Below are 13,198 nucleotides of genomic sequence, written 5' to 3' on the forward strand. Positions count from 1 at the left end.
CCCCGACTCCTGCATTGCTCATGACTACGGATTGGCCCTATAAATGGCGAAGTTGGGTGCGACACCACCTTGTAAGGTTGGGTGTACCCAGCCGAACTTGCACCGTCCCTCAAGGTAACGATCGCTTGCGAAAATGGTATCGGAGATACCCTCCTCGCTGACATCAAGAATGATGCCGCCGCCTCGAGTCACTGATGTATACCACATTCCAACACCCACTCATACACGCATCACATCTTCGTTACCTCGTTTATTTCGTCAAGGTCAAGAACCACTACAGGCTGTGGCTATACGTCTTTACACCATGTCTTACGTTGATTATCTCTTCTATGTCTTCATCGATACATTCGTCGATTCCGTTGTCAGCGACCTCGCTGACATCTTCGTCAACGCCTTGTTTGGCAAGTAAAGTATGGTTGAGTTGGAATCCACAAGCAATGAGCGACTGTATAGAGTCACTCACAACGCATGAGTGTCTTGGCGTCTCTTATTCTCAGTCTTCTCGAACACTCATACACCAAATCGACCCCCAAATCAGTCGCCAAGATCCAGCATCAACATACATCTACCAGAGCCAGTTCAGGCCGATGCGGACTCAAATCCCATATCCACTTCACCTTCAACCAGCTGCTCGTCTCCTCCTCCACTCCTGGAATGCCCCCAAACGCCTCGACAGGAAATAGCCAAAACCCAAGCGCCGGTCTCGGCGCCGCAGCCAACACCTCGGGCCCATCAAACTCGGGCCGCTTAGCCTGCAGCCCCGACGCCGTCGAGAAACATCCCGCCGGTCTCTCGCCGCCGGCACGTCCTCCGGCCGCGGGAGTGTCCCACCCGTGAAACCACCATTGCAGCCCAAGCCACCGAAAGTCCTCTTCATGAAGGACCCTCGCCGCATCCTCGCGGGTGCGAATGGAACCCTCCTCGCTCGAGGCGTACATGATACGGACGTCCAGATCTCGGCTCTGTCCTCTGTTTGCCACGTCCTCAGGCCGTACGCCAGCATCACGAAGAAGCTTCCGCCAGCCGAGGGGGCCTTCCCTCGGATCATACACGGTCCCGCCAATCTTTTCGAGATCCCGCACGATGCCGACCCTTGGATCCGGTAGCGGTGCGTCGAAGAAGGTGAAGTTGGGAAACACGGGGACGCCGTAGTTGAAGACGTGGACGCGCCTCCAGTCCAGCACGTTGAGGGCGCGGGCGCCGCGCGGTGTGCACTTGAACCAGAGGCTTTTGAGATTTTTTGCGGCGGTGGCTCTGAAGGCGTCTAGGGAGGGGCCTTCGGCGAAGGTGTGCTTGAGTGGCGATGGGTTGTGGGTTGATGTCCGGTAGTCGGATCCTTCTACGACTAGGTGCTGGAGACCGCGGCCTTTGGGGTCGTAAGCGCGGAGATCGTGGATGAAGTCGAAGAAGATAGTGTGGGCTTTTCCGTGGGAGACTCGGAGGTAATCCCAGTCCAGGTTGAGTCGGATGATGGATATTGTTTCGCTATGTTTGTCACGTCTAAATCGGCATGGTAGTTGCGTTGAATAGAACGATGATACGGCGTCTCGTGCTTCCCTGTTCACTCTCGTGAGATCGGGTAACAGGGACCGTTGCGTCTCGATGATGGCCTTATAGTGGTACCCAGAAATTCGACGACCCAGACTATTAATGAGAGTATCCGTTTCGTCGACAATGCGTTCATCTTCTTGTCTCTGCTCCGTTCCTTTTTCAAGGATGATATGTATCATCCGATGACGCTGCAACGCATGCTTCCAAATTAGAAGACGAATTTCTATCGGAAACTGTTGGAATACTACAAAGCTGGCACCTTTGGTTATTGCAGAGTCTGGATTGAATAGCTCAAGGTGCGGCCGCCTCGGCATCGTCGTCTCCATCTCAATGTCTTGATCGGACCATGGTCTTCATAGAGTTCCGGAGAGTCGAGACTCGACGACCTAGACACTGATTACACAACAGAAATGGACATGAGGCTTTGAATTCCTGACGTAAGATCGGGCAGGAATGCGGAGGCAGTGGATGTGGCGTTCGACGATGTCTCAAATCGTCGAGGCGCAGCTGTCATTTTGGGGTATGGTCATCTACGTCTTCCCCGATTGGGAAATTCGATTAAGTGATGTAGTTGCGATATGTCACGGAATCCACTCCGGTCGCTGTCGCGGACTCACACTTCTGCCGCTGGCTGGCCAGAATCGTTCCTGGGAAGATGTCATAGAAAATTCCGAAGTCGGTAGCAGGCTGTTGCAGCAAATGGTCAAGGCCGACTTTGTCCAAGGTAAAAATACTGTTGACTGTTGCTCCCAGGGTACCCAAAAGCGTAGCCGCGGTTTCGTCGTGTTGGACTTTCTTGAACCTCGTCTCTGGCCATTGGGGAGCTCTGTTCTATTGAACATTGAGAAAACTAAGATCTAGGTCGGTGGCTGGCGGCGGGCAGCAGCTATAAGAGTTGTTTGATTCGGCGATGATGTTGATAATGCCAGACTGGATTGGTAGGTAATGTTAGACTGGCCATCCTGATGTTTTATCACACTAACTGCACAGCTGCTGAGCGACTTTCACCCACCATATTTACCTCTTTGTTGTTGGTTTCCTCGATCTCCTCGTTGTGATCATCCTAGTATGCGTTGGTAGCGTCAATCCACTCATTCGTGGGAGACTGGACGAGATCTGTCATACAGAATCGCAATTCACGTATCGATACCCTGGGCTTGAACTAGACTATAAGTGCCGCAGTGCGTTTCTAGGTGTCACATGCATATTCGATGAAGAACAGGCTATAAACGGGCAAGGACGCCCCGTACTTTTTGTCTGAGTAGTCAGTCATTTGCTAACACCTTGGTACGCGAGATGGAAAAAACCATGCTGGAAAGCCCGGGGGCCGAAACTTCGATTCACCCTCTTCAGTGGCAGTTATGCAAAAAGTTGGCAAGAGCCAGATGGCTACTGACGTTGAATTTATACCTCTTGGCTACCAGCCCTCTGCGGCAGACTAAATCCGCAACCCAGGACCCTCAAGCTTCTTCCACACCTTTTCCGCATTCTCAGCTAGTCTGGGCAAGACAACACCAACACCACTAGGCGGCTCAGCCCGATATAAAGGAACCACGCGCGTAGCCCCCTTGGAAACCTCCAGAATCGTCCCGTTACCGTACTCTGGATTCTCGCACAACTCAAGCATGCCCCTTGCAACCTCCTCCGGCTCGAGGAACAGCTCGACGCCCTCGCCCTGCGTCATGTGCTTCTTTCCCGGGTCCTCCGACCACATTGGAGTCTGTGTCCTCTCGTCAGCAACAGTCTATTTCAGCAACCCGCACATGAGAGTGTAGACATTGACATGGAATACTACTCACCATCACGGCCCCAGGCGCAACAGCACTACACCGAATTCCCAACCGGTCCCTCATCCCCGCCATACACCTCACAAAGCCGTGAAGGCCATGCTTGCTCGCAATATACAACGGCGACCCGATCCCCGCCGCGTGCCCCGCGATACTACTCACGTGCACCAAACACCCCCCTTTCCCCTCCTGCGTCCAGTACCCGATCGCAAGCTGGCTCAGCCGGATCGGATGCGTCAGATTCACGTCCAGAACGGCGTACGTTCCCGGCTCCGCGTCCGCCGCGTCTCTTGATTCACTGTCCGGGTTCGTTCCTGTCTTGGGAGGGTGCCAGAAGGAGCTCCATGCTGGTTCGAAGAGACCCGCGCCGGGAACAACGATGTCGATTTGGGGGAAGGAGGAGAGAGCGCTGGACCAGAGACGGGATAGGGAGGGCCAAGATGCGACGTTCGTTTCTTGGAAGAGGGCTGAGGGGCGGTCGCTGTTGTTTTTGTTGTTGGAGGTGTTACTGCCGGGTTGGGGGTGAGGGTATTGCTCTAGGAGCTTTTGTGCTTCGTGGCGGAGGGCGAGGTCGCCTATTATGACGGAGCAGCCCTTTTCCAGGAGTAATCTTGCAAAGGCGAGGTTTATGCCTGTAAGGTGTTAGTATACCGGTGGTCCCGGGAGGAGCGTTGATGTCGGAGGAGTGGGTTAGGAGAGGGATGACCTGATCCTGCGCCGGTGATGACTGCGTATTTTCCTGCCACGGACAGAGACATGGTGCCGACAGCCCTTATAGTTGGTGAAGCTGAGGTATCGTGTAAAAGTCTGACAGAAGGTGAAGTTGTCACAGCAGAAAAATTAGGGCACCTGTCATATCGAGTGATCGAACAGCCGTGCCGAGGTGTCCCAATGGGGTCACACATTGCCCGCTCGACTCTGCAGCCTCTGAGGATGCCGCCACTGACGGGTACCATCACCCGGTGCAACCATTCAACCTGTATTTGAAAAGGACTGGATGTTGTCGGATTGGTACGTGGCTTGAGGGGTCACTGGATGTTGGCGTGGGGGGTAGCTGTCCATTAGAAGAAACCCCACCTGTTCATACAGATTTGGCATGTGTACAGAGCTTTGGGGTGTCGTTCATGTCACAATGCGACACAAATACAAGGTCCCGGTACCAAAATGAACAGAGAGCGGGACAGTTGTAAAGTACACCATTGGTGCTAGCCTACCACCAGGAACAAAATCCAACCCTCACCCCGTCTTGGACCCCCTTTCCTCATCAGGAACCCGTCTAGATGTCTCATTCGACGCAACCAAACCCTCCCGGCGCCGATCATTCTCGTCGTCCTCCGGCTTTCCCTCCCGCGTCGCCCATCCATCAACGTACCGTAACGTCTGCCGGCTCCAAACCTTATTCATAAAGAACAACCGCACGGGCACCAGAATGATGATAATGATGGGAAACCCGGGTGCGGCAACGGTCAACGTGACACCAAAGACGATGCCCGTGAGCACGATCTGCGCGATCGTGTAGCAATGAATCCCTATCCAACTAGCGCCGTGAGGCAAGGCAGGCAGCTCCGAAATGGGCGTCAGAAGGTGCCAGATCCTCGTGAGGATCGGGTTCACAGACAGCGACTGGAAACCCATAAACATGAAGAGGCCCGCTAGGACCGAAGTCGGCGTGAAACCCAGCACGTGCTGAAAGGGCGGCGAGACGAAGAGCAGGATACCTGCCGCCTGGAGGAAGGCCGAGTATCGCTGCTCGTGGACGCGCTGGACGGGTTTTGCGGGGGGGCCCTCGCCGGGCCCTTCCTCCTCGGCTTCTTCGTCGACGGGCGGCGGGTCCTCGTAGACGGTGTACATAAGCGACTCGGAGTGGAGCGGCGCCTGCGGAAGGAGGCCGTTGGCGGGCGGGATGCCGAGGATGCCGCACATGATTGTCGTGATGCCCAGGAGCATGACGTCCCACGCGTACCCGCCGGGCTTCTGGGTGCCGTACCTCTTGGCTGTGCAGATAATGCTGCTGATCTCGTGGTCAAAGTAGAAGAGGACGGTTATGATGATGCCGGGGACGATGGCGATGAAGATCCAGCCGACGGGAAGTTTCCAGAACTCGACGAAAAAGTACTCGCGGCTCGGTGATGACGGCCGGAACGACTTTGAGACCTCGAGCCTGTTGTGGTCGAGGGTCGCCAGGTCGCCGACGTACGGCATGCCGATGAAGAAGACGATGGAGATGGCGGCGGCATACTCGGTCAGGCCCATGCGGATGTACCGGTGGAACAGCGGCTTCCACGACACGGCCGTCGAGAGGGCGATGGCGAGGAGACAGGTGCCCGCGGCGCCGATGATGGAGTAGAGGAAGGCGGCGAGGGAGACGGCTGCTTTGGTGCGCTGGAGCTCCCTGATGGCCTTGTGGAAGTAGATCACGCTGTTGAGGAGGGAGAAGATGTCGGCGCTGAAGTCGGTGACGTATTGCATGGTGTAGTCATGGGCGTTGAAGATGGCCAAGAGGAAGTGCATCCAGCCCGAGTGAACCAGGGACCAGGCCATGAAGGGTAGGAAGGGGATCTGTCCGTAATTAGTTTGCTGGTCACATTGTATTCTTCTGAAAGATGATACACCTTGAATGAATTCTCGCATAGTGTGTAAATGTTCTCCGCCAACACTGAGAACGGCCCCGTAACACCAAGAATCGTCAATGGTTGAGCTGAGAACCTGGGGAAAATGTGTTAGACGATGATGTCTCAGGGTAACGAAACTCTCAGGCGAACAAGATAACTCACAAGGCAAAGATGATGCCGCAAAGCCCAGTACTAAACACCACCTCAATCGTGCCCCACGACTCCCCAGTCAAAACATACAAGTCGCTCGCGAACGTGATGCCGGGCAAGATATTGGTGAAAAAGACGTACACCGCGCTCGCCAGGACAAGCTGATTGAACACGGTCCAGTCAGAGAGGTACCTCAGTCTGAAGTTGCCAAAGTCCTCCTTCAGCAGCCTGAATGGCCTCAACTTGCCGTCTCTCTTCATGTAGCCACGCCATCTGTGGTTGTTCCTGTTGCTGGTGTCATTGTCACTGCTGTGTCGTCCGCTTCGGCGCCTTTCTGAGCCCGTATCGTGGACCGAAACTTCATCAGGGCCTTCTGCTTTTTCAGTAGACCTCCTCCCTACCTTGTCGCTGATGAGACCGTGGGACTCGCGGACCGGCGTTATGACATCGTCCTGGTGTCGAAGTGATGTGGCCGAGGGTGGTCCGCGGTCATTGTCTGGCCCCGCGGGCGTAAGATTTGGTGGCATGTGGGAGGGGGCTTTTACGACTATCAACACAGAACGAGCCTGTGTGCAGTCGTTAGATACACGAGAGATGGCAACCCAGTGCGCTGGTAATGAGAAAAAATATGCTATGGCGATCTACACGATGTAGAAGTAATCATGTACATGATCTTGAAAGCCCAGAAATAGATAGGAACCGAAGATTGGTACTGAAAATAGACAAGAAACACTCGACAAAAGCCAGAACGGTTAAACGGCAGAGGCGTAAAGAACTCAAAACACTACAAAATACCGCTAATGCAAACCTTTGCTCATCCCAACGAACTCCATCTTGCAGCCCAAGGTCCATGGATTCCCTTGACTCGAACAAGTTTTCTCAAGCACCTTTACCAGGGCTTCTCAAAAGAGAGAAGGTTCGGGCCCCGTTTCGACAAATCGACATCCCACCGTTCCCCACGTGCTCATTGGCCAGTCTTGGCAGACCATGACCCCACTGACAGCCAAGGGTACGTAGTGCGCCCGGTCCGAGCTGGGATAGCTCTCGAGGCTGACGTCATGGCTCGTCGGCGTCGGGGCCAGCAGGTTGCCCCTCCTCCCTTTTCAGGGATCATCCAAAGCCACAGCCAATCAGAAGATGCGACCGCTGCGAGGCTATCGGACAATCGGCGCCAGGCTGAAGAAATTTCGACACGAACCAACCTTCATTGCTCCGAGATTATCAGCTTCAACCACCTGCAAGCGTCAACCCCTCCCTCCCACCACCGAGCACTTCTTCCAAGGAAGTCATTTGCTCTCCCCCAACGATGAAAAGGTGATCGCAAGGAACGGATCCTTAGCACAAGGGTGCCCAAATATCCCCCCCAACCCGCGTCCCCGTCCCAACCCCCACAACCCCGGCGATGCTGCTCCCGACCGCCGCACGCCGGAGCGCAACCACGGCCACCACCGCCGCCTTCGCGCCCCGCCTCCGCTTCGACGTCTCCGAATCCATCCCCCGCTCCTACTACCTAGGCCACCACCACGCCGCCCTCCGCGAAATCTCCTCCCGCCTCTCCGACGTCGGCCTCGTCCTCGAGTGCCGCGACTACCGCGTACCCCTAACCAGCTGGAACCCCGTCCTCGACCGCGCCATCGCCGGCCGCGAGCGCATCGTCGTCTACACCCACCGCGACCTCGGCGCCGACAGCCCCGCCTCAGTAGAACAAGCCCTCCGCCGCTTCCACAATGGTACAGGTCGCTCTGCCACCGGCGGCGGTAACACCTCCACGACCCGGCAGCGCGTCGTCTTCTGGCGCAAAGACGACCCCGCCACCACGAAACAACTCCTCTCCGAAATCCGCAGCGTCGCCCGCTCAGTCGACAGCCTGACCGGCATGCGCGCCCTCGTCGTCGGCATGCCCAACGTAGGCAAAAGCACCCTCCTCAACAAGCTCCGCGTCCACGGCATGCACAAGAAACAATCCGTCGCAAGAGTCGGCGCACAACCGGGAGTGACGCGCAAGCTCTCCTCCCCCGTGCGCATCCTCGACTCCGAGACCAGCGGCGCCGGCGACAGCAACGACACCATGGGCCTAGGCGAGGGCGTCTTCGTCCTCGACACGCCCGGCGTCTTCATGCCCTTCGTCTCCGAAGCCGAAAGCATGGTCAAGCTCGCCCTCGCCGGCTCCGTAAAAGACGACCGCATCCCCATGGAGATCCTCGCCGACTACCTCCTGTACCGCCTCAACCTCGTCGACCCGGGTGCCTACGCCAGGTACTCCGAGCCCACGAACGAGGTCAACGAGTTTCTGACGGGCGTCGCCCGCAGGACGGGCAAGCTCAAGAGCGGAGGGGAGGCCAACGCCGACAGCGCCGCCGACTGGATCGTCAAGCAGTGGAGGGTCGGGAACTTGGGCAAGTTTGTGCTCGACGACATCACCGACGAGGCCTTTAAGGACAAGGAGCTGGCGAGGGAAGGGCAGGGCCCGCTCAGCATGAATCAGGCGCGGAGAAAGGAAAAGGAGGCGAGGAAAGAGCGGGCAATGAACAAGAGCAAAGCGGTTTAAGGGGCACAAAAAGTGAGTAGTAGTAAAATTGTCCCGTGTGAGAATTATGGAAAGATACCCCCACACTCTGTATCAAAATACATGTAAAGTAAAGACATTGCCTCTTATGAGAGCAATTTTTGTACACCTCATCCTTCAAGAAAATAAAAACCGAGTAGATCAGGTTGGAAAATACTCGAGATGAAAAAGCAAACTCAACCGAACTTGAGTGCATCACTAACAACGTCGACCGCAATCTTGGAGACTCGCAAGTGTCCGGGTATCCGACAACTCTCCTCGAACCTGACATTATCAACTGACAGTAGAACCGCACAACCAGTGCGTACATGAGCAATGGCTCGTGATTGAACTGCCTTCCAGTCTTTTGTTCGAGTAACATTTTCAACACCCCAAAACAGACCAAACGCCGCGAAACATCAAACCGTACAGAGTCGCCAGATGCCGTCGAGGGCAGACTCTTAGTATCGTACTCCGAAACGAAAGCAACCATTCGGCTTCAAGTGAGCGACTCTTCGCTTATATAGAGGGCAGCTACGGCCAATCTAGGCCAGCTCATGACGCATATTGATTCTGCCATCGCAGCAGGTCTCGCGTGAGGGCATCCATCATTTCCACGCAATTCAATGCTTTAAAATCTTTCGACTCCGGCCCATTCCCGTCTGTTGCTGCAGTGCCGATTGGTGAATTCTTTGCTACTGCGGAGTCGCCGTTGACGCTAATCTTTGGCGCATCTGGCGCAGCCGTTGCGCGAGGACTTTGTTGTTGGGAGCTATTCTGGCTACTCCTGGATCCCGGTAGTGCTTCGCCAGCCAATTCCACTTGGGTTTTGGAAATGAAGTCGAGGAACGCCGAAACTCTGCGTTTCATGTCGTTCATCGATACTTTGCTATGCGCACTATTTGCTTTTGTCCGGGTGTGCTTGGGGTGGTCGGAATGGGAGTGTTTGCTGGTACTAGCGCCAGTATGGTCGTCATGATTCCGGCCAATGTCTCTAGACATTGACCTTGCTGGTGTGTCTTCGTTATCGTCGCGGTCTTTTGTGTATTGATTTCGACCCTTGCCCCTCTTCTGGTTGTTACGACTGGTCTTCTTGTGTGAGCTTCCGACCGGTGCCTGATTCGCAGGCGGAGTATCCGGGGTCGGGGCAGAGGACGGTGGCGCCTCGACAGGCACCACAGGCTCGGTGGTCGGTTTGACAGCAGGCCGAGCTGTCGCGAGGGGGACCTCTTCTGGCGGATCCGATTCTGCGCCCACGTGAGCCTCAGATTCCTTACCCGGATTAACAGGAGTCGTACCCTCAGCTCTCCTACGATCTGCACGACCCTTCCGTCGATTGGCTGCTTCCGCTCGCTGGCGATCGCGCTCTTCTCGATCCGACTTTTCACGTTGCGTACGTGTGCCGCGAGGCTTCTTTGATTGGCCATTTCTACCCGTACTTTCTTCGTCTGTTTCATCCTCGATGGCTTCGGTCTTCTCTGGGGGCGGTGACATTGATGGCGAACTGGTTCGCTGTCTCTTGAGGCTTGCCGAGTTCCTGGGACTGTTAGCGGGAGTCAGCGTAGTGAAAGATTGAAGACTCACTCAAGACTGTCACTGCGACCTCGCTTCGTTCGTCTTGACGTAGTCTCCGTGGGCTCCGAAATGGTTTCTTCTTTGCTGGCCTCGATGGCCCGCCGCAATTGTTCATCCTCGTCGTATGCGGCATCCCGGCTGTTCATTGTTGACCTCCGCTTCGAGGCCTGGGTAGCAGAAGAAGCGCGGCCCCCGTTCCTGCCTGATTCTCTGGGCGATCTGGTGCCATCCTTAACTAATGAGGCGGCTCGGGATGTTGCGCGCGACGGACGATTGAGAGGCAAGTAGTTTGAGTACCGTTGTCTGAGAAGCAAAAAATCAGCATTGTTAAGGTAATAAGAGGTGTTGTTGGTTGAGCCTCGCCGCATCCGAGTACAAGTCTTCCGGTGACCTCGCCGCCGACCGACGCTTTCCAGCCAATGGCGGATTTGTGGGCGACAAGTCACCGAGAGCTTCTGGACGGAAGGTGGAATGCTTACCCGTTGGCTGCTGCGTGGATCTTGTGCAAATCCTTGCGACACTTTTCGCAAAAGTACTCATCGGGAGAGCTCTCCTCGGTGAAAATGCCGACACAAGCACCATGCTGCCAGACTTTGCAGATGTCGCACTGGACGAAGAGACCAGAGACCTCATCTGACAACTCGATGCTAGCGAAGAAGTCGGCCTCTGGGTTGTGTTTCCCGTGCTTGGAGTCCTCTTCAAAGGGCGGAGGTCCCGGGTATTCGTCGAAACCACATACGCAGCGTACGGACTCGTCGTCCTCTTGGACGTCGTCACTGCCGGTGGCCATATCGTAGGGATCGACACGAGGCTTGTCGCGAGCGTCTTCTTGCGCGCGGGTTCGGCGCCGTGAGGGGAGGGCGTCCTCCAGGTCTTCGGGTGGCTCCGAAGAGAGCGAGGCGCTCGGGGTGGACTTGGCGGAAGAGGTCTTGTTGAGGGATCTGGTCGTTCGTTCGCCGCGACTCGAAAGACTCGAAGTTGTCGAGGATTGCTGTGATTGAGAGACTGTGTTGCCTCGGGCTCGTGAAGAACGTCGAGGGGAGGGTGGTGCCATTGAGGCAGCGTAAGGGGACGGCGGAGAGAGAGAGGAGGAGGAGGGTGGAGGAAGAGTTCGGAAGAGCGAGGAGGAGGGGAGGAAGAGTCGGCGGCGGCGTGTGAGTGACGCAGTAAAGGATGTCGCAGTCGCAAGAGTTGAAGCCAGAAGGCAGAGAGTAGAATTGGAATGTCGGGGCGAGGGGGAAGATTGGTAAGGTAAGGTAACGAGAGTGGGCAGAGAGCAGGTCGGGTGGGTTGTTGTGGTTGTAGTGGGAGGGCAATCGTGCGAGCGAGAGAGAGAGAGAGAGCAGGTAGCAAGAAATGGATGGGCGCGACTCGCAGTCCGGGCTAGTGAGAAGGGAGGATTCGGGTACTCGAGCAATGCTTTTGAGGGGATCGAACAGTTCGCATATCTGACAATCGAGAACAAGGTAGATTCATGTCGTGACGGGTCGGTAGAGTGAGGAAGAGAAGAGAGAGGAGCCGGCGTGGGGAGGTGGAAAAGGTCAGAGGAAGAGTGCGCCCTGGGAGAATGGTTCTCTGGGTGAAGGAAAACCGACAGGCGACAGAGCAGCAGCACCGCACTTCTGTCGGGCTTGTAAAGTGTGGTGCGGCAGCCTCTTTGGCTCTGGTCTGCAGGAGCTGCCACTGCGTCTGCCACTGCCCTCCGAGCAACGCACCCAGGGAAAAGAGCAGCTTTGCGGGGCTGGGGCCAGGTGCTGCCAATGGGCTGCCGTCTACCAATGGCTACACAGGTGATTGTGGTGCATAAGTCCCTGCACAAAACAGAAGAAGAGAAGAAGGGATCTCGGGGGCGGAGGTGGGATGGGATGGGAATTGTGTTGTGCGTCTTGTGCTGTGCCGCCGTCGGAAAAACCATGGCGATGACAGTCTGTGTACTCGCGACTTTGGGCGGCACTGTGCTTCTCCCACAAATTGCCCTCCAAAAAGGCAGAAAATCGGAGTACCTGAGACCAGCCAACTGAGCAGCATCTGGGATTTTCTTCCGAACCCACTCTCCATGGTCTCTCCATGGCCTCTCCCAGAGTCCCAAGCACAGGTCCCCCGCCCAAAGCTTCAGTTCATGATTTTCCCCTGCCAACGGTGCTCGTCTACCTAATCTCCAAGCCCAATTTACCACCCGCTCTCCCGCCGTCTCTCCATTCTGCATTCTGCGGCGAGTCACTTTTATGCACAGCACACAGTGTGTGTGCATCCCTTCTCTTTCCACTTTCACCTCAATCACTTTAAACCCTTCCGTGCTCCGTCGCTCCGTCGTCACTTTCTCTCGCCTGTCCGCCTCGAGCTTTGGGTTCTGGATCCATCAGGTAAACCCCCCCCCCCCCAAAGGCCCGCCCCAACCTCCCACCCCGACCAGTCCATCCGCAGCGGAGCCCTGGCTTGCTTATCTAATGCGTTTCGACCGGCCCTCGTTGACCTACGTCTCCTAATCACACACCAGACATTATCAAATGCTGTCATTAGCAATCAAAGCTGGGAAACTCGGTACCAACGCTGACTTTCCCACACTTCGTTCAGAGCTCGAGCAACCCAGCAGTCGCCTTTGCATTTTACCTGAACAGTGTTTCGCGCCTGACTGCACACTCTGCTTATTCTAGCTCTTGGGTGCCCAAAGTCGAACACGGAGCAAACCCGGCCGAATTCTGGTGGATCGAGTTGGTATGCCCGCTCCCCTCTTCTGGCGAACAAGTAGAGGTCCGCTCGTACCTCACCTGAGCCTCTTTGCGCAGCCCTCCCTTGATTCCCTCAAGGGTAGGAGGAGGAAACTATCGATCGGACCTGGTTGAACGTGCAGCATATGTTTGTCTGGCTTGTCGTTGGGCCAGCTCTCTATTGCCGACATACGCTGATGGTTGGGCAAACTCAGGAATCAAGGGTTACGAGCTCCTCCCGCATTTAATACGGATCCATACCCCCCCCCC

General features: G+C 55.8%; 4 protein-coding genes across 4 annotated transcripts; 1 reads left to right on the forward strand and 3 right to left on the reverse strand.

Moving 5' to 3' along the window:
* Nucleotides 1-274: 274 nt before the first annotated feature.
* CABS01_03164 (uncharacterized protein) lies at nucleotides 275-1,877 on the reverse strand (the record flags this gene model as incomplete). The annotated part of the gene is made up of 2 exons (XM_060536541.1): nucleotides 275-445; nucleotides 564-1,877. The coding sequence occupies 2 exons, from the start codon at nucleotides 1,875-1,877 to the stop codon at nucleotides 275-277; spliced, it is 1,485 nt and encodes a 494-aa protein (XP_060392460.1).
* Nucleotides 1,878-2,989: 1,112 nt separating this feature from the next.
* On the reverse strand, nucleotides 2,990-6,726 carry CABS01_03165 (uncharacterized protein; the record flags this gene model as incomplete). Its single annotated transcript, XM_060536542.1, has 6 exons — nucleotides 2,990-3,271; nucleotides 3,351-3,970; nucleotides 4,045-4,145; nucleotides 4,579-5,897; nucleotides 5,951-6,044; nucleotides 6,113-6,726. Coding segments are annotated over 6 exons (3,030 nt in total), but the record flags the coding sequence as incomplete, so codon positions are not given.
* A 776-nt stretch (nucleotides 6,727-7,502) lies between these two features.
* Nucleotides 7,503-8,648, forward strand: CABS01_03166 (uncharacterized protein; the record flags this gene model as incomplete). The annotated part of the gene is made up of 1 exon (XM_060536543.1): nucleotides 7,503-8,648. One exon carries the CDS (start codon nucleotides 7,503-7,505, stop codon nucleotides 8,646-8,648), a length of 1,146 nt encoding a protein of 381 aa, XP_060392462.1.
* A 552-nt stretch (nucleotides 8,649-9,200) lies between these two features.
* CABS01_03167 (PHD-finger domain-containing protein) lies at nucleotides 9,201-11,274 on the reverse strand (the record flags this gene model as incomplete). Its single annotated transcript, XM_060536544.1, has 3 exons — nucleotides 9,201-10,182; nucleotides 10,230-10,523; nucleotides 10,700-11,274. The coding sequence occupies 3 exons, from the start codon at nucleotides 11,272-11,274 to the stop codon at nucleotides 9,201-9,203; spliced, it is 1,851 nt and encodes a 616-aa protein (XP_060392463.1).
* Nucleotides 11,275-13,198: the final 1,924 nt, after the last annotated feature.

This window comes from Colletotrichum abscissum (genome assembly GCF_030869225.1).
Source record: "Colletotrichum abscissum strain IMI 504890 chromosome Unknown Scaffold_6.1, whole genome shotgun sequence".
In the NCBI taxonomy this organism is placed as follows: Eukaryota; Fungi; Ascomycota; class Sordariomycetes; order Glomerellales; family Glomerellaceae; genus Colletotrichum; species Colletotrichum abscissum.